This window comes from Heterodontus francisci, chromosome 12, assembly GCF_036365525.1.
Source record: "Heterodontus francisci isolate sHetFra1 chromosome 12, sHetFra1.hap1, whole genome shotgun sequence".
In the NCBI taxonomy this organism is placed as follows: Eukaryota; Metazoa; Chordata; class Chondrichthyes; order Heterodontiformes; family Heterodontidae; genus Heterodontus; species Heterodontus francisci.
In genome coordinates this window covers 26,485,597-26,505,865 of record NC_090382.1, presented here as the reverse complement: position 1 = coordinate 26,505,865, position 20,269 = coordinate 26,485,597, and the positions used below count along the sequence as shown (strand labels likewise).

The 20,269-nt window shown below is 44.2% G+C and overlaps 1 protein-coding gene across 2 annotated transcripts in view; it reads right to left on the bottom strand.

The window, feature by feature from the left end:
• Positions 1-20,269, bottom strand: part of LOC137375787 (dedicator of cytokinesis protein 2-like) — a 690,449-nt gene that overhangs the window by 182,102 nt on the left and 488,078 nt on the right. For both annotated transcript variants that reach the window (XM_068043220.1, XM_068043218.1), the window contains exon 35: positions 17,681-17,837. In XM_068043220.1, the coding sequence (XP_067899321.1) occupies positions 17,681-17,837 (157 nt within the window). The remainder of the gene's footprint in view (positions 1-17,680; positions 17,838-20,269) is intronic.

Genomic DNA, 20,269 nt, shown 5'->3' with positions numbered 1-20,269 from the left:
ATTAGGATCTTGGCAGTAGTGGAGACGAGAGACAGAGGTACAAGAGTGAACCAAATGAAGGGAAAGGAACACCAACAGGGAAAAGTCAGGAGTCAACTATGTTGGGTCCATCACAAAGCGGCAGCTAATGAGTTTAATGTTCAATAACCTGCAGCTGGATATTTTAACAAATTGGAAAGAAGTGAGAAAGTGCTGGAATGAGATCAAAATTCATCTCTCAATTTTTTGCTTTACTTAGACCATTATGAGTTTAGAAATGTTCTCTTTTTTGTGCTACTTGCACATGGTAGCAGAGATTGTCTGGGAATCATGGAACTACACTTCAAACTCTCTCAGGTGATGTACAGATCCTATTTCATGATTTGAAGAAGAGCAGGGGAGTTCTCCCCTATGTCGTGGCCAAAATTTATCCTTCATCCAACATCACTAAAAAACAAATTAGCTGGTCATTATCTCACTGCTGTTCATGGGAGCTTGCTGTGTGCGAATTAGCTGCCAAATTACAATGCATTATAATTTCACATGTTAATTTTGCTAAGAATCAAATCAAAGCAATAAAAAGTAATTGAAGTGCAGTGGAGCAGCAAGATATTTCTCCGTAGGCTATCTGTGTGCATTGGAACTATATCCATGGCAGATGTGTTCAAACACAATCCACTTAAGATTATTCCTTCCGTTGGAATAAGGGGCTCCAAATTAATTTTGATGAATTGAAGTGGTGAGGGCAATAGTGTAGGACATGGATAAGGGTTAGAAAGAGGAGACAAGAAATTATGTGGGATGTCAAGGCTGAGTGGTGTCAAGCTAGGGTTTAAAAATTGACAATTCCAAGAAGAAAGTTTGAATTAAACAATGAATGAGAACAGGAAGCTCAGAAGTGAAATGGATTCAAGCTGTCAAGTGTCCACTTGTGATTTAAAATAATTCAAGGAGAGAGATTTCACTAACTTTTTGGTGTCAGCGGGAGATAAAGGCAATTTTTAAGCTTCTGATATATTGATGTCATTTTGAATTAGCGTGTTAAGAATACACCTTTAATCCCAACAATGGTGGTTTTTCATCATGATTTAGTGGGCAGTCATGAGGGCAGTAAGAGCAAAAGTATCCACACAAGGCAAGAAGTCAACTTCTCTTGTGCTCCTCCTAGTGGCTAGTGTCAGAGCAGCTTTGAAAGAGGCCAGTTCCAGGAACATCTTGGGGCTTCCACTGAACAACCGAAATGGTGGAGTGAAGGAACCCACGAGAAACTTTATCCCCCTAGAGTAGGACACACATCTGCCATATTTAGCTAGGGGTAGTGAGAAAAAGAACTTGCATGGATACAGTGTCATTCACAATTTCATGATGTCTCAAAGCTCTTTGCAGCCAATTAAGTACTTTTTTAAGTGTAGTTACTGCTGTAACATAGAACATAAGAACTAGGAGCAGGAGTAGGCAATTCAGCCCCTCGAGCCTGCTGTGCCATTCAATACAATCATGGCTGATCTCATCTCGGCCTCAACTCCACTTTCCTGCCTGTTCTCCATAACCCTTCAACCCATTTCTAATTAAAACTCTGTCTATCTCCTCCTTAAAGTTTCTCAATGTCCCGGCATCCACCACACTCTGGGGTAGTGAATTCCACAGACTCACAACCCTTTGAGGGAAGTAATTTCTCCTCATTTCTGTTTTAAATCTGCTACCCCTTATACAAAAACTATGAACTCTCACTCTAGATTGCCCCACAAGAGGAAACATCCTCTCTATGTCTACTTCGTCAATCCCCTTAATCATCTTATATACCTCAATTAGATCTCCTCTCATTCTTCTAAACTCTAGAGAGTAAAGGCCTAAACTGCTCAATCTCTCTTGAAAAGACAAACCCCTCATCTCTGGCATCAATCTGGTGAACCTCCTCTGAACTGCCTCCCATGCACTACATCCCTCCTCAATTAAGGGGACCAAAACTGTATGCAATACTTCAGGTGCAGTCTCATTAATGCCTTGTACAGTTGCAGCATTACTTCCCTAGTTTTATACTCTATTCCTTTAGCAATAAATGCCAAAATTCCATTTGCCTTCTTTATTACCTGCTGCACCTGCATACTAGTTTTCTGCAATTCATGCACGAGAACACCCAGATCCCTCTGCACCGAAACACTCTGAAGTTTCTCTCCATTTGGATAATAATTTGCCTTTCTATTCTTCCGAGCAAAATGGATAACCTCACACTTAGCCACGTTAAACTCCATCTGCCAAATTTTGGCCCATTCACCTAACCTATCCATATCCATTTATAAATGTCTTATTTCTTTATTGCAACTTACTATCCCACCAATTTTAGTGCCATCTGCAAATTTGGCTACCATACCTTCTATCCCTACATCCAAGTCATTAATATAGATTGTAAATAGTTGGGGCCCGAAGACCGAACCCTGTGGCACCTCACTGGTTACATCTTGCCAACCAGAAAAAGACCAATATCTCCCGACTCTCTTTTTTCTGTTGGTTAGCCAATCCTCTATCCAAGCTAATAAATTGCCCCTAACCCCATGTGATCTTACCTTGTGTATTAACTTTTTATATGGCACCTTATCAAATGCCTTCTGGAAGTCCAGATATACTACATCTACAGGATCCCCATTATCCACTTTGCTTGTTACATCTTCGAAGAACTCTAGCAAATTAGTCAAACACGATTTACCCTTCATAAAATCATGCTGACTCTGATGGATTGCGTTTTGACTTTCCAAATGTCCTGTCATTACTTCCTTAATAATGGATTCTAACAATTTCCCAACGACAGATGTTAAACTAACTGGTCTATAGTTTTCTACTTTCTGCCTCCTTCCCTTTTCGAATAAAGGCGTTATATTAACTTTTTTCCAATCCACTGGAACCTTTCCCGCATCCAGGGAATATTGGAATATTATAACCAATGGATCCACTATCTCCGCTGCCACTTCCTTTAAGACCCTAGGATGTAGGCCATCAGACCCTGGGGACTTGTCTGCCTTCAACCCCAATAGTTTGCTCAGTACTTTTTCCTAGTGATGATGATTGTTCTAAGTTCCTCCCTTTCGAAAACCTCTGCATTACCTGTTACTATTAGTGTCCTCCACCGTGAAAACTGAGGCAAAATACTTTTAGTGTCTCCACCATATCTGTGTTACCCTCTATTAACTCCCTAGTCACATCCTCCAAGGGACCAACATTCACTTTAGCTGCTCTCTTCCCTTTTATACGCTTATAGAAGCTTTTGCTATCCGTTTTTATATTTTGCACTAGTTTTCTTTCATAATTTACCTTTGCACTTTTTATTACTTTTTGAGTAACCCTTTGTTGATCTTTAAAAGTTTCCCAATCTTCCAGCCTGCCAGTGGCCTTTGCAATATGGTATGCCTTAGTTTTTGTCTTTGCGTTATCCTTAACTTCCTTGCTGACCCATGGATGTTTTTTCCCCCTCTTACAATCTTTCTTCCTCTCTGGAATATATTTTAATTGGGAGGAATTGAATATCTCCTTAAACACTGCTCATCAACTGTCCTACCTTTTAGTCTTCCTGCCCAATCCACTCGGGCCGAATCTGTCCTCATGCCTATGTAATTACCTTTGTTTAACTCCAGAACACGAGTGTGGGACTCCAGTTTCTCGCCCTCAAACTGAATTTGAAATTCTAGCATGCTATGATCACTCTTCCCTCGAGGATCCTTAACTATGAGATCACTAATTAATCCCACCTCATCACACAATACCAAATCTAGAATAGCCTGCTCCCTGGTTGGTTCCACAACATATTGCTCCAAAAACAATGCTACCCTTGCCAATTTGATTAATCCAGTCTATATGCATATTAAAATCACCCATGATTATTGCCGCACCTTTCTTCCAAGCCCCCAGTATTTCCTGGTTTATACTGTGTCCCACTGCAGAACTACTGTTTGGGGACCTATAGATTACTCCCACCAGCGACTTCTTTCCCTTGCTATTTCTTATTTCTACCCAAACTACGTCTTAATCTCCAGTGCCTATATCATTTCTCACTACAGCACTGATCTCTTCCTTTACTAACAGAGCTACACCACCTCCTTTTCCTTCCTGTCTATCCTTCCGAAATAATGAGTACCTTTGGATATTCAATTCCCAAACCTGGTTTCCTGCAACCACATCTCAGTAATCACCACTAAATCATACCCATTCATCTCTATTTGTGTTGTTAACTCATTTATTTTATTCTGAATGCTTCATGCATTCAGATACAAAGCCTTTAAGTTTGTTCTATTATCAAATTTCCCTACTCTTGTACGATTCCTTGGTGCAATATGACGTTCACACATTCTGTCCCTTCCTTTTATTTTCTGGCAACAACCAGCCTCATCACTAACCTGCACTCCTACCTTCTCCTTTAATTTTGACTTCCTGATTTTCCATGCAACTGAACCCTCCCCCCGCCCCCCCCCCCCCCCCAACTATTTAGTTTAAAGCCCTATCTACAGCCCTAGTTATGTGATTTGCCAGGACTCTGGTCCCAGCATGATTCAGGTGGAGCCCATCCCATTGGAACAGCTCCCTCCTTCCCCAGTACTGGTGCCAATGTCCCATGAATTTGAACTCATTTCTCCCACACCAATCTTTGAGCCACGCATTTACCTCTTTAATCTTATTGACCCTGTGCCAATTAGCTCATGGCTCAGCTAGTAATCCGGAGATTACTATCTTTTTGGTTCTGCTTTTTAATTTAGCCCCTAGCTACTCATATTCCCTCAGCAGAACCTCTATCCTCATTCTACCTATATCGTTGGTACCTATGTGGACCACGACAACTGGATCTTTCCCCTTGCACTCCAGGTTCCTCTGCAGTCCAGATGAGATATCCTGAACCCTGGCACCAGGTAGGCAACACAGCCTTCGGAACTCTCAATACTGGCCAGAGAGAACAGTGTCTATGCCCTTAACTATACTATCCCTGATTACGACTACGTTTCTCTTTTCTCCCCCCACTTGAATGGCTCCCTGTACCACGGTGCTATGGTCAGTTTGCCCATCCTCCATACAGTCCCTGCTCTCATCCACACAGGGAGCAAGAATCTCAAACCTGTTGGACAAGGACAAGGGCTGAAGCTCCAGCAACACTACCTCCTGGATCCCTTTACCTGCCTCACTCATAGTCACACCCTCCTGTCCCTGACGACTGGCCGAATTCAAGGTAGTTAATCTAAGGGTTGTGACTGTCTATTGAAACACAGCATCCAGGCAACTCTCCCCCTCCCTGATGTGTCGCAATGTCCGCAGCTCAGACTCCAGATCATCAACTCTGCGCCAGAGTTCCTCGAGCAACCAACAATTGCTACAGATGTGGTCACTAGGAACCAAATGGGGTCCACCAGCTCCCACATCATGCAGGTACAACACATTGCCTGGCCCTGCATCTCTATTTTATTTAATTAGATTTTAATTTGCTTTTTAAATTTCCGACTGGTCTTTTGTTTTTAATCGCTTTAGTTTTTATTTTATATACTAATAAATCGATCAAGTCTTACTCTATATTTGATTTCAGTTAAATTAAAAGCTTACCCGAATACTGACCCCAGTTGCTTTCTGTTTCCCTGCTCTCACTGTTGAATGTGACGTCACTCTGATGTCACTTTTCGATTTTTTTTTCCCCCTGGCTCTGCTCCCGCTATGTTTTTTCTCTCTCTCTTTCGCAAGTGCCAATTTGCACAAAGCAAAGCAAGATTCCACAAACAGCAATAAGCTAACGACCAGATAATCAACTTTGATGAACAATGGCATGGGATCTTTTACGTCCACCTGAGACGGCAGACCATTTAGTGTCTCATCCGAAAGATGACACCTCCGACAGTGCAGCACTCCCTCAGTACTGCACTGAAGTGCCAGCAATTATGTGTTCAAGTCTCTGAATGGGGCTTGAACCCATGACATTCTGCTTCATGCAAGAGTGCTACTAACAGATCCCAGCCTAAGGAGACACAAAAAAGGGGAAACAGAGAGAGGAAAAAAATTCCCTTTATTTGAAAAATCTTGTAATGATATACGCTTCTTAAGCATTGGAACAGTGAGCTGGCTAAACTGGTTCAGCCATTTACAGCCCAGGGAAGTCAAAGATTTGACCCAAGTTTTGGCTGAGCTAACTGATCTCACCCAAGGTATCAGTAGGGGATAACAGTTAGCCCTCAGCACTGCTGGGTTAGGCAAGAGCAGGGGCTCTGCTCCTAATTGCCAGTGTGTTTTGTTGTAATATCCCAACAGTTAATAGCCACACGCTTGGGCAACATACCGGAGGGTGACCAGTGCATGCAGAACTGGACGCTGGCTACAGTGAACAGCATCAGGAGAAAATACAAGAGCAGGAGAAAATTGACAAGCAAATCTGTTTTTAAAATATGCAACATAAGCAAGCTGTCAGGGTTGGTTTAACCTCGCTAAATAATGCAATCTCAGTGTTCATTCACCTCAGTCTCTCAATGTCAGCCTAGATTACATCATCAAGTCTCTGTAGTGGGATCTGGAGTGGTCTCTCAGAACTGGTTTTTGATCACCTTATGTGCTCAGAGAGGAATTTTCCAGACTTTTGTTCTCCCGGAATTGGCCTTGGGTCTTTTTTTAGATCTGTTTTTTCCTACCTCTCCCAAGGTTTACCTGGCTATGGGGCGGCACAGTGGCGCAGTGGTTAGCACCGCAGCCTCACAGCTCCAGAAACCCGGGTTCAATTCTGGGTACTGTCTGTGCGGAGTTTGCAAGTTCTCCCTGTGACCGTGTGGGTTCCAGTTTTCTCCCACCGCCAAAGACTTGCAGGTGATAGATAAATTGGCCATTGTAAATTTCCCCTAGTGTAGGTAGGTGGTAAGGAATATGGGATTACTGTAGGGTTAGTATAAATGGATGGTTCTTGGTCAGCACAGACTCGGTGGGCCGAAGGGCCTGTTTCAGTGCTGTATCTCTAAATAAAATAAAAAATGATTGGGAAGGTACACTTGGCTGTCTCAAGGCCTCGTTGCTTTGGGACTGCAACTGGCTTGATGGATCAAGTGGCCTTTTCGTGTCCGTCTTTTAAAGAGCAACCTCCTGGCTCAGAGGCGACTATGCTGCTACTGGTGCAAAGCTGACACCTTGGTTAAATCTCCATTCTTCATTTTGTGAGCCAGCATTGGTGGGTTATTTAACTTTTCAGCAGGAATCCATGGATAGCAAAAGGGGACAAGAAACAGGACTGATGTTTTCCTTCCCTGCCCTCTTTGTAGGCCAGTTGTAGCTCGTCTTTAGAAGCATATCAAGACCGCAGAGAGGGTAGAGAAGAGATTTACCAGAACAGCACCAGGGATAAAAGGTGTGGAGAGACTAAAAAAGCTGAGATTGTTCTCCTTGGAGCAGAGAAGGTTATGTGAAGGTTTAATAGAGGTGGTCAAAATTGTGAAAGGATTTGATAAAATAAATAAGGAGAAACTGTGTCCACTGGCAGGACAGTCGATAACAAGTGGACACAGATATAACTGCCAAAAGAATCAGAGGAAAGATGAGGAAAAGTTGATGTATGCCACTCATTGTTCTGGTCTGGAATGTGCTGCCTGAAAGGATAGTGGAAATAGATTCAAAAGTAACTTTCAAAAAGGAATTGGATATTTACTTGAAAAAGGGAAAAAAAATCTTAGTGCTATGGAAAAGGTGAAGGGGAGTGCAACTAATTGGATAGGTCTTTCACAATGGGCCGAAAGACCACTTTCTGCACTGTAGTGTTCTATAATTCAGTGGCACCAGATCAGACTGATGATTGAACCTTGCTGCTCAGTGTGACTCAGTTCTACACAAAGTATCAGCTTTACCATTCAGCTATGGAAGCAGCACCGACTGCATATGTTTGTTTAAACTTATTGTTTAAAAGGCCCCGAAAACACGCACGGGGATTGCGATGCAAAATTAACCCCCGCCCATTTCTTCTGTTGCTGGCAGCAAGCAAACGTCGTACTGCCTGCTCATGTACATGCTTGCTGTGTGCAGCCAGCACTAACCGCACTGTCAAGTGCCTGCACTCCTCAGCAGGGGGCCCACGTTCATGCAAGGCGAGCACGACTTAAAGCCAGCCTGCACCTCTGAAAGGGGAGGTGCACTCTGGCTAATGCAGGTGCTGGAACTGTTTGTGGAAGGGAGTCTGAGCCGGAAGAGTGAATTATTCAGCAACAGGGGAAGAGAGCATGCTGCAAGGTTCTCTGGCACTGCACTGCAGGTGATGGAGAGGATGAATGATGTGGGCCGAGATTTAACCCTGGGCGGGAGTTGGAAATTCGGTAGCGAACCCGCTTCCGCCTCGCCTGGGGATCCGACCCGTATTTTGCAGGTTGCCAGGATTTAATTGGTGTGAGGCAGGCCTTCCACCCGCTTGAAGTAGGAAATCCCACCTAATAGAGCTGCTGGCCAATCAGAGAGCCGGCAGCTAACTGTCCCAGCAGCGCCACTGGGAGCGTGGCCACTGCTGGGACTACAGCCCAGCTTGAAGAGGAAGATATCGGGGAGCCCGGAACAAAGGTAAGTTTTCGTTGCCCCGCCGAGGTGATTGGTTTGGCCCCGGCGAGGGAAGGGTAGTCGACTTGGGATGCCGTGTGGCATGTTGGCAGAGGTTGGGGCAGCGGGGGTGGCCATGCATCAGGCACAGGGTGTGAGATCATGAGGGCCCCCCCCCCACCCCCCGGGCCGTCAGAGAGCCGTCTGCTTTTGTCAGGCGGCTTCTCTTGCCCCTCGGCTGCCCGACCTGCCATGGGTAAAATCCCCATGGAAGTGGGCGAAGGCCGTTAAGTGGCCATTTAAGGACCTTGATGGCCTGTGGCAGGGGGGCCCTGTGTAAAGTGATGGTCGGGAAGGGCTCCTGGAGCCACCAACCCCCCGCACCCTCCCCCCCCCCCCACCCCGCCATCATCCCGTGTGCTGATTAATAGAGATTGTTGGTAAGTGAGTGATGGAGGTGTTGTGCATTAAGCAGTATCTGATGCTGGTGATGCACTTGGTGGGATATGGCACTTGAGGATGCATTCACTGACTTTGACCACTCGTGTGAGGTAATTGAACTTTTTGCGGCACTACATCCAGGTCCTCCTGGTTTAACTTCTGGTTTTGACTGATTTTAAGATTCCCATCCTTATTTTCAAATCCCTCCAAGGCTTTTCCCCTCCCTATCTCTGTAATCTCCTCCAGCCCCACAACCGTCCAAGATACATGCGCTCCTCTAATTCTGGCCTCTTGTGCATCCCTGATTTTAATTGTTGCACCATTGGTGGCCGTGCCTTCTGTTGCCTAGGCCCGAAGCTCTGGAATAACCGCCCCATCCCCCCACCCTCCATACCTCTCCAACTCCTTTAAGACACTCCTTAAAACTTACCTCTTGACCAAGCTTTTGGTCATCTGACCTAATATCTCCTTTGTGGCTCAGTGTCATACTTTATTTTATAATGCTCCTGTGAAGCACTTTGGGATGTTTTATTACATTAAAGGTGCTATATTAGTTGTTGACAGTGAAAATGAATCTGGGAAATTAATAAGGGAAAATAAGGATGTGGAAGATAAATTGAACAGGTATTTTGCATCAGTCTTCACTATAGAGGATACAAGTAATATATCAGAAATATCTGTAGTTCAGGAAATGGAAGGGAGGGAGGAACTCAAGAAAATTACAATCACCAGGGAAGTGGTACTGAGCAAATTGTTGAAGCTGTGGGCTGACAAGTTCTCGGGTCCTGATGGACTTCATCCTAGGGTTCTAAAAGAAGTGGCTGGTGAGATAATTGATGCGTTGTTTTAATTTTCCAAAATTTCCAAGATTCAGGGAAGGTTCCATTAGATTGGAAAATAGCGAATGTAACTCCTTTATTCAAAAAGGGAGAGAGACAGAAAGCAGGAAACTACAGGCCAGTTAGCTTAACATCTGTCTTAGGGAAAATGTTAGAAGCTATTATGAAAGACGTTATAGCAGGGCACTTCGAAAAATTCAAGGTAATCAGGCAGAGTCAACATGGTTTTGTGAAAGGGAAATCATGTTTAACCAATTTATTGGAGTTCTTTGAAGAAGTAACATGTGCTGTGGATGAAGGCATTGGGGTAGCACTGCATAGAAGCACTAGGACAGGCAAAGATACATAGAAAACAAGTAATAAGAAAATGCACAGGGGTGATCAGGTGATGTCTGCATGCATTATAGCATGGTCTGATTGATAAATTTGGTTTGGAATATTTATTTTGTGTGTTTTTTATTTCAGCATTGTTGTGAAGTGAATGCCTTGATGGTCAGTAACAAAGGAAGGAAAGGTGTGGGACTGTTGGTAAATGAGGAATTGGGTTCACTGATATTGCAGTCGGATGAGTCGATCATGAACAGCACAGCCAGAATGGGGCTACTTGAGTTGTCCCTTCCTTCTCCTCCTTTTCAGCTGCCTAGGTCCTAAGCTCTGGAATTCCCTCCATAGAACTCGCTGCCTCTCTACCTCTCTTTCCTCCTTTAAGACGCTCCTTAAAGCCAACCTCTTTTAACAAGCTCTTGGTTATCTGCCCTGATAGGAAATAGGAGCAGGAGTAGGCTATTCGGCCCCTAGAGCCTGCTCTGCGATTCAACTAGATCATGGCTGATCTTCTACCTCAAAGCCATTTTGCTGCGCTATCCCCATATCCCTTGCTATCTTTAATATCTAGAAATCTATCGATCTCTGTCTTGACTATGCTCAAATATTGCCCTTATTGGCTCGATATCAAATTTTGCTTTGTAGAGTCCTTGTGAAGTGCCTTAGGATGTTTTATTACATTAAAGGTGCTATATAAGGGCAACTTGTTGTTGTTGAATTCAAATTCTTAAACTGGGTCAGTTGGGCCTTCAGCCTGATGAGTAGTAAGGGTCATGGAGAGAATTGGATGCAGGGAGAGAATTTTTAGCATTCCAATTTTTTTTTTAAGTACCACTTTTCACCTCAGAGCACAATGTTCCCTCTCTCCTCTGCCTGCTTCTTTCAGCAATTAAAGGCAGAGCAGAGGTGAAGGTAGAAAACATTACACTGTGACACATTTGAATATATTACCTCCCGAGCTATTCCAAACTGTCTGTCTATGATTTATTCAGCTTGTTGCCTCTTGAGATTAAATTAAGCAAAGCAGCTCCCTGATGTCAGGGAGTTATGTACAAACTCTCCAACATGAATCATTATTAAAACACGCAGCTAGCTAATTAAGATCAGGTACTTCACTGTGCTAATTCACGGATTGCCAGTTGGAATTTCAGCAACCTAATGAGATGCTAAGTTATGCAGATACTGGAATAAATACACTGTTCAATTTTGGCTTGGTAAAGCTCCTGGAACATTCTGTAAATTCACGTGAAGTTTCATCTGAGATTATTTGTCACGAGTTAAATGCTGGTGAGGTCTGTCATCCTCTGATTGGCCACAACTCCTGGGAGCTGTATTTTGTTTTCTCTCCCTACATTACTGACCCTTGCTCGGGTCAACTTCCACAGAGACCAGCCAGTTTCAAATTCCTCCGCCAAGTTACCCTTGAGCCTGGCACCATGTCACCAGCCCGTGCAACTGCGGAGAGGCATTGCCTGTGTTCTGGGCACTCGTACTTTGCACTGAGATCATCAGGAGTTGGCTAGTGATTATTCCCTCCCTAACAGCACCTCAATACAGACTAAGAATTGGAACAGGGATCTTCCTTGTCTGTGTAGCTCAGCCAAACTCACATTCTGATGGTGTCTGCTGCTCAAAACCCTGATCACCACAAGTCTAACGCTGGGTCAGACTATTAATGAGAGGCCACTGCAGAACCCTGTTGATTTGCCCACAAAAGGCCTGTGGCCTTGTCCCAAAATGGAGGCCTTGAGATAATGCTGTGAGTTCCAAGTGGGCAACCGCTGAACATCTTAGTATCGAATTTTCTCCCTGCTGCATTAGAGGAAACAATAACCCCTTTATTTTAAATCCATCAATGCTTTGGCTGAAATCACAGAAAGAGGGGAAATTCAGAGCACCAAGTTACGGCATGCATATAGAAACATAGAAACAGAGAAAATAGGAGCAGGAGTAGGCCATTTGGCCCTTCGAACCTGCACCGCCATTCAATACGATCATGGCTGATTGTCCAAACTCAGTACCTTGTTCCCTCTTTATCCCTGTATCCCTTGATTCCTTAGCCCTAAGAACTATATCTAACTCTTTCTTGAATATATTTAATGATTTGGCCTCAACTGCTTTCTGTGTTAGAGAATTCCACAGGTTCACCACTCTCTGGGTGAAGAAATCCCTCCTCATCTCAGTTCTAAATGGCTTACCCCTTATCCTTAGATTGTGATATACGGTGGTTAGGGTTGCCAACTCTACTTGGACATATTCCTGGAGGTTTTATTATATGACCTCCTGCCTCCAACCACCCCACCCCAACACTCCTTGCCATTGGTCATCCAACATGGACAGCCTTGCAATGCACCACCTTGCCACCTCAATTAAAATGTGAATAAACTTATCACCTAATTGGATGATTCTTCACTGTTAATTAACAGTCTTTTTCCCTACGTCTGATATTTTTTTAAATTAATAAACAGAAGTGCTCAAGGAAAATTTTTTGAAAACTAAATTCCTTATTATTTTTCTCCCGGGTTACTCACAGCGGTATCCTGGTGATTAATCTTTAATTCTGGTAGACTCCAGGGTAATTCTGGAGGGTTGGCAACCCTAATAGTTGTTCCCTTATGTTACTGTGTGCTTCTTATCAGCATTAGTACTTTGTGCCCTTATGTGCCCTTATCACAATGTGCAAGTAATTTTCCATTAATTTGCAAGTTGCTGATATTAATAGATCTTGGTGTGACTGATTCAGAGTTTATTCAGTGAATAGTCAAATACAGCTACTTCCAAATCTCTAAGTCTGCCAAATTTAAAACATTCAGACCAGCAAGTGCAGACAAGACAGAGATGCCTGGGCCTTGTGGGCCCAGGTCTTGAGGCCTGGTTGTGGACAACAGATTGTAGTTGGAACAGAAACTTTGCACTCTGTTCTCTTAGATACAACCCCTAACATTGTCATCAAACCTGCTGACAAGTGTGGTGCTGTTGTTGATTGGCGTATTGACCTTGACTGAGTGAAAGCTGAACACCAACTCTCTGACACTTCCTCCTACCTCCCCTGGACTATGATCACACAACAAACATCAAGTGATTGTTTCCAGCACTGTCACTGACTTCACCTCCTCTGGGGATCTTCCCTCCACAGGTTCCAACCTCATAGTCTTCCAACCCCAAAAAGCCCATTTCGACATCCTTTCCAAGATCCACAAACAGGACTGCCCTGGTAGATCCATTGTTTCAGCCTGTTCTTTCCCCACTGAACTGACTTCTTCCAATTTCTTCTATTTTACATCCCCTTGTCCAGTCTCTTCCCAGCTATATCTATAATTCTTCCGATGCCCTCTTCCACTTTAACAGTTTCCAGTTTCCTGGCCTTAAATGTTTCCTGTTCACCATGGACGTCGAATCTCTCTACACCTTCATCTCTCACTTGGATTGCCTGAGGGCTCTCTGCTTCTTCCTTGAACGGAGGTCCAACCAGTCTCCATTCACCACCACCCTTCTCTTGCCTTCACCGCCACCTTCTCAAGAGCAAACTGGGATGGACAATAAATGCTGGCTTTGCCAGAAATGCTCACATCCTTAGAATGAATAAATAAAAATAAGTTCCATGTTCAACTCTTCCCTTCTCTTCCTTGACTTCTCTGTTTCCATTTCTGGGGGGTGGGCTTTCAATATCTTCTATAAGTCCACTAACTCCCAAATCTATGTTGACTACACTTGCTCACACCCTGCTTCCTGTAAGGATTCTATTCCATTCTCACAGTTTCCCTGTTTCCATCGCATCTGTTCTGACGATGCAACCTTCCATACCAGCACTTCCGATTTGTCTTCCTTTTTCTTCAACTGATGAATCCTGCCCACAATGTTGACAGGGCCCTTGCTCATGTCTGTCTGTTTCACACACTTCAGCTCTCACCCCCTCCCTCCCAGAACCATGATAGGGTTCCCTCTGTCCTCACCTTCCACCCCGCCACCCTCTGTATTCAATGGATCATCCTTTGCCAATTCCTGTACCTCCAGCAGGATGCCACCACAAAACACATCTTCCCCTCCTCCCCTCTTTCAGCCTTCTGAAGTGACCATTCCCTCCGCGACATCCTCACCCCTTCCCATGGCACCTTTCCATGAAAGCACAAGAGATGCAACACCTGCCCTTTTACCCTCTCCCTTCATCACCATGTAAGGCCCCAAACGCTGCTTCCAGGTCAAACAGTGATTTACTTGTACTTCTTTTAATTCATTATACTGTATTCGCTGCTCACAATGCAGCCTCTTCTACATGGGGGGACCAAATGTAGATTGGGTGATTGCTTTGTGGAACACCTCCGTTCAGTCTGCAAACACGACCCAAAACATCCAGTCGCCTGTCCTTTTAATTCTCCATCTTGCTCCCACTCTGACCTCTCTGTCCTTGGCCTGCTGCAGTGTTCCAAAGAAGTTCAAGGTAAGCTTGAGGAACAGTACCTCATCTTTTGACTGGGCACTTTACAGCCCTCTGGACTCAACACTGTGTTCAACAATTTTAGATCTTAATTTCTGCCCCTATTTTCTTTTCTTTTTCTTTGCTGCTTTGTTTTTTGTTTCTCACTTGTTATTCTCTTGCTTTACATTTTTTTTTGCTTTTGGACAGCAGCTGTGCATGGTTCTGCCATTCACAGCTCCTCCAGACACATCTTTTGTTTCTTTAATTGTCCTATTACCACTCCCTTTAGCCTTCACCATGAACCATTTTGTCATGTAATCATTCTTGTCTTCCAACCTATCACAGATCTTCCCTTTTGATTTTTTCCCCACCCTCCCCCCTTTCACTTGCTTAAAACCTATTAGATTTCTAACTTTTCCCAGTTCTGATGAAAGGTCACTGACCTGAAACATTAGCTCTCTCTCTCTCTCTCTCTCTCTCTCCCCCTCTCTCTCCCTCCCCACAGATGCTGCCTGACCTGTTGTTTATTTCCAGCATTTTCTGTTTCTATTTCAGATTTCCAGCATCTGCAGAATTTGCTTTTTGTGTTGTTGTTCTAGTTTGGACATCCCTGAATTAGAGACAGTCCTTTCCACAATCAGTGCCTGACAATGCTTCAGCTTGATCAAACTTGATCAGTCTGCAAGTTGGAATTTATAAGCTGCCCTTGAGTTGTTTTGTACCTTGGTCAACCTTTAACCTAACCAAAAACAAGAAATGCTGGAGTCACTCAGCAGGTCTGGCAGCATCTGTGGAAAGAGAAGCAGAGTTAACGTTTCGGGTCAGTGACCCTTCTTCGAAACGTTCCGAAGAAGGGTCACTGACCCGAAACGTTAACTCTGCTCTTTCCACAGATGCTGCCAGACCTGATGAGTGACTCCAGCATTTCTTGTTTTTGTTTCAGATTTCCAGCATCCGCAGTATTTTGCTTTTACTTTAACCTAATCATTCAGTCTTGGACTTTAATGAATCCAAAGATTAGCTCAACACAAGAACTAAACAGTGGATGAAGTATTTTTTTTTCTCTGTTGGGGTGTTATTAACACTGGACCTTGTAACATGATTATGTCTTAAAAATTGCGATTTTTAAAAGTTCAAGTTCAAATCCAGAGGTCAGCTGGCCTCACCTCCACTCTGCGAAAGATTACCAGGACAACAGAGAATACAGATCAAAGACTGTCTTCTGGAAAACAGAGACTACAGCACTAACACCTCCCAGACTTTCTCGTCATAAAACAAGGAGTCGGTTAATCAGAACATGCAAATGCACCAGGCAGATGTTAGGATCTGCGGCAATGGGAAGGCCCGAGTGGCTTTGTGAACCCAGACATATGGGACTGGATTTTGAAAGCTCGCCACCGATTTTGGTGGCGAGCACCAAAAAAGGCATGGCGCATGTGCAGCTTGTGTGTCGCTGAGCCACCTAACGAGCAATTTGAATATTTAAACCAACATGGAGGGAATATTTAAAGTTATAATTTTAATAATAGGTCAAAGCCTCTCTCCCACCCTGACAATGACCATTTAATGTCTTTTCCACACAGAAAAAACTTTTCTTCCAGTTACCAAATTTGCTCTCCCAACTTCATTACCTTTGCCCTTCAATCCTTTCCCACCATCCCCTCAGCCAATGGAAGAAGCTTTCCCCACTCCTCTCCACCCTGGAAATTTCACTATTTTCCCCCCCCACACCCCCCCCCCCCCAAATCAGTGTTACGCCTCGGCTCTCCGCGCGAGAGAGAGAGAGAGAAACTGCTTTCTGAAGATAGACAGCAAACGCCTGTGAAGACTAAAACCGGTTTTGAGAGTTCAAACCTGCAGAGGAGTAAAGGACCCATGGGATCACTGGAAATTACATTATTCACGGATGTCCAGGTCGGAAGTGCTTGGAGGAGTGAGCGAAGAGCATATTGATTTTTGAAAAGTCTGGGAGATCCAATCCATTGTAACTGTGAGGAGTTTGGGAGTTTTAACCACAAAGAATTTTGTCATCAAAAAGAACTGCATGACGTGCAAGCATGGTGTGAGGTTTTCAACTGTTTGAATAAGTAGTAGAAAATTCTGTTATTTGCAATTTGGGGCATCAGATACTTACAAAGTACTATTTAGTTAATGGGAGAGTTCTTTTAGTTTAGTTGTTATAATAAGTCTTTAGAATGTGGAATCTTGTCATGTAGTTCATTATATTGGTCTGAGGGGTTCATATCTTGTATTTTTCATGCTAATGATCTCTCTCTCAGCTCGTAACATGGGGATTGTAATCAATCATCCCCTGGTCCCTTTACAGTGCCAAGTTTTTGTAAAAATGTTTGGCAAAGTTTCATTTTTAAACCAGGCACTGCCAAATAAATCCAAAAAGCAATGAATCCTTACCCAGTGCTGACATTTGCTGGGGATATTGCGGGGGACATTTCCCTCTTTTGGAGATCTGCGCAAAGTGAGCATGCTCCCTTCCAGCAAGCCCAGACTCTGCCAATTCTCCCACTCCCTACCCAAACAGGACCTCAGAAAGTCATCAAATCGTTCCCAAATTCTATCCAGTAGGCAGCTTTCTCTTTCCTTTTCCCCTGCACATCACGTTGTTTCTCATGTGCTCTGAACCCACCTCAGCCTAACAAAGACCAATACTCATCCTTGTATAATGCTACCTAATGGAACTGGATATCCTCTGTAGCTGTGAGTGATGTATGACTCATGTACTTTGACTCACCCTCTAGAGTGTTTCACACTTTGATGTTCCAGAATGGAACAAGCATTACACCTTGGCCATTTGCTCCAATCTGAAGCAGAACACAGACTCGCATTTATATGGTGTCTTTCATGTAAAATGCCCAAGGTGTTTCACAGGAGTGTGATTAGAAAAAATTGACACCAAGCCAAAGGAGAAGATATTGGGATACGTGACCAAAAACGTGGTCGGAAAGGTAGGTTTCAAGGAGCATTTTAAAGGAGGAGGGAGAGGGGAAAGAGGCAGGGTGGTTTGGGGAGAGAATTCCCGATGTTAGGGCCTACACAGCTGATAGCATAGCCGACAATGATGGGGCGAGGAGAGCCGGTATTGAGGGAGATTGACAAGAGTTAAGACCTTAAGTGCAGTAGCTGAAGGAAAACTCGTTATACGTACCAGCAGGTTAACTGTGCAGCTCATACGGTTCCTCTTGCTTTCGTCACTCATCACCGACCTGTAATCCAGGAGTTTTTCTAGGAGACCCTTGACCAGGTTGACGAAATGTTGCACTAACTTCGCAATGTTCGGGTGTTTCGAAGCACATTCCAGGAGGCTGAAGGAAAGAGTTGCAAGATATTCTATGTAAAATAAAAGCAGAACAGCTTCCCTGTTGACCCAGCAGGTAATTTGAAACATGTCCCTCTCTATTATTTTGTTTTTATTATTCATTTTCAGGATTTGGGCATCACTGGCAAGGCATTGATGGGATTAATTCAAACTCATTCCAGATCATCAAATACCTTTACACATGTTCCCTGTGTGGCCTAAGCTGGGAATGTGATGAAATGGGGAGGGTGGGGTGGGGTGGTGGTGGAAACTACAAGACGCCTGCACCCTTTAAAGGTCTGTGGTCACTTAAAGGGAAATGCATTGATGTATGAAGCCCTTGGAAGATGTTTACAATTTTGCTCACTTTGGATAAAGCGCCAAATGGAAAATTTGCTCTGGCAGCTCCCCCTCTTTCACCATATCCCCTTGCACCTAGCCTAATTATGTTAACTACTCTGGCCCCAGAAAATTAGGCAGGGTCAGGATGCAGGCTAGGGACTGCTCTGAGCCCCATCCTACCAAAGAGCCACAACCACTATAAGGAAGAGGGGAAAATCCAGCCCAGAGGTATAATGCGTACAGACATCGGTTGAGAGCCATGGACTGTGGAGGCCAAGAGTACGACCAACCACCATCTGAAGGAGAAAGACCAAGTTAATGGTTCAAGCGGGACTCCTCATCAGAACTGATAGGGTTATAAAATGCTGAGATTCTCTTTACAGATGCTGCTGTGCACGTCCAACATTTTCCGCCTTTAAGTACGGATTTCCAATGGTCAATGTTTTTCCTCCTATCAGTTCTCTACACTTGAACATGTGAAAGAGCTTGCAGGAGGGGCAAATAATACCAAAATAACACAATAAAATCCCGAGCAAATGATTGGTTCTTGCCATTACCCACAACGCTACACTTATATCGAGGGCCAGTGCTGTAACCTGGCATCAGTTAGGTAAATTTTGTGGTGAAATGGAGCTTCGCACTGTGGGAATGTACATCAGGGGATCCAGACCCACAGAATCAGGCAGATTGTGAAACGGGTGCAAAGGTCGATTCTCGAAATATACAAAGCTCAGCACTGGGAGCCCCGAATCAGTAAAATTTCAGCCAGTGCGGGCTCAGATCATCTTGGTACTTTGAGGTTGGAGAACCATACACATTTCAGGTGATTAGGATTGCTAACCCTCCAGGATTGTCCTGGAGTCTCCAGGAACTGAAGATTAATCTCCTGGACACTGCCTTGAGCAACTACAGGAGTCAAACCAGGGAGCATTAAAAAAAGTTTTTTTTCCATTTTCTTTGAACGCATTTGTATATTAGTTATCGAACGGTGACTGGAGTCACTGTGGCATATCCGTGAGGTGGAGGACTACGTGGATGGCATGTTTCAGGAGATGGTCAACCCGGTGCCTAGGCAAGCACAGTTGGAGGGGGACTGGGTGGCTGCCAGATGGACAAAGAAGTCAGGGTAGGTAGTTCAAGAGTTCCCAGAGGGCATCCCACTTTCTAACCGGTATTCAGTTCTAAGTACCAATGGGAAAGAGGTTTCCTCTGGAGAGTGCACTGAGAGTCATAACCGGAGCATCATGGGTGACTCAGCTGTGCTGGGATGGAGAAAAAGGGACAAGAGGGCAATAGTGGTGGGGGATGCTGTGGTTAGAGGAACAGATAGGCATTTTTGTGGTCGCTGACGTGATTCCAGGATGGTTCAAGGGTCATGGATATCACTGAGCGGCTACCGAGTATTCTGGAGGGTGACGATGCACAGCCGGAAGTCGTGGTCCACATTGGTACCAATGACATAGATAGAAAGAGAGATAAGGTCCTGCAAAAAGAATTTAGGGAGCTAGGTAGCAGATTAAAGAGTAGGACCTCTAAGGTTGTAATCTCTGGGTCTTTCCCGGTGCTACGGGCTAGTGAGTATATGAATAGGAGGATAGAGCAGATGAATGTGTGGCTTAAAAGATGGTGCAGGAGGGAGGGCTTTAGTTTCCTGGATCACTGGGCCTGTTTCTGGTAAAGGTGGGATCTGTATAAGTTGGACAGGTTGCACCTGAACTGGAACGGGACCAACAACCTTGCTGAGAGGTTTGCTAGTGCTGTTGGGGGGAAGTTTAAACCAATTTGGCAGGGGGATGGGATACAGAGTGGAGGTACAGCAGGGGGTGATGTACAATCAAATATCGAAGAAAAACTGAGTCAGTCTGGAGGGCAGAGTAAATATAGACCTGTTAAGACTCAAGCAAATAATACAAGGCTGGATTGTATCTATTTTAACGCAAGGAGTCTTACCAGTAAGGCAGATGAATTGAGGGCGCTGATTTATACATGGGAATATGATATTATTGCTATCACTGAGACATGGTTGAGCGAAGAGCAGGACAGGCAGCTCAATATTCCAGGATATAGAATCTTCAGGCGTGTCAGAGGGGAGTGTAA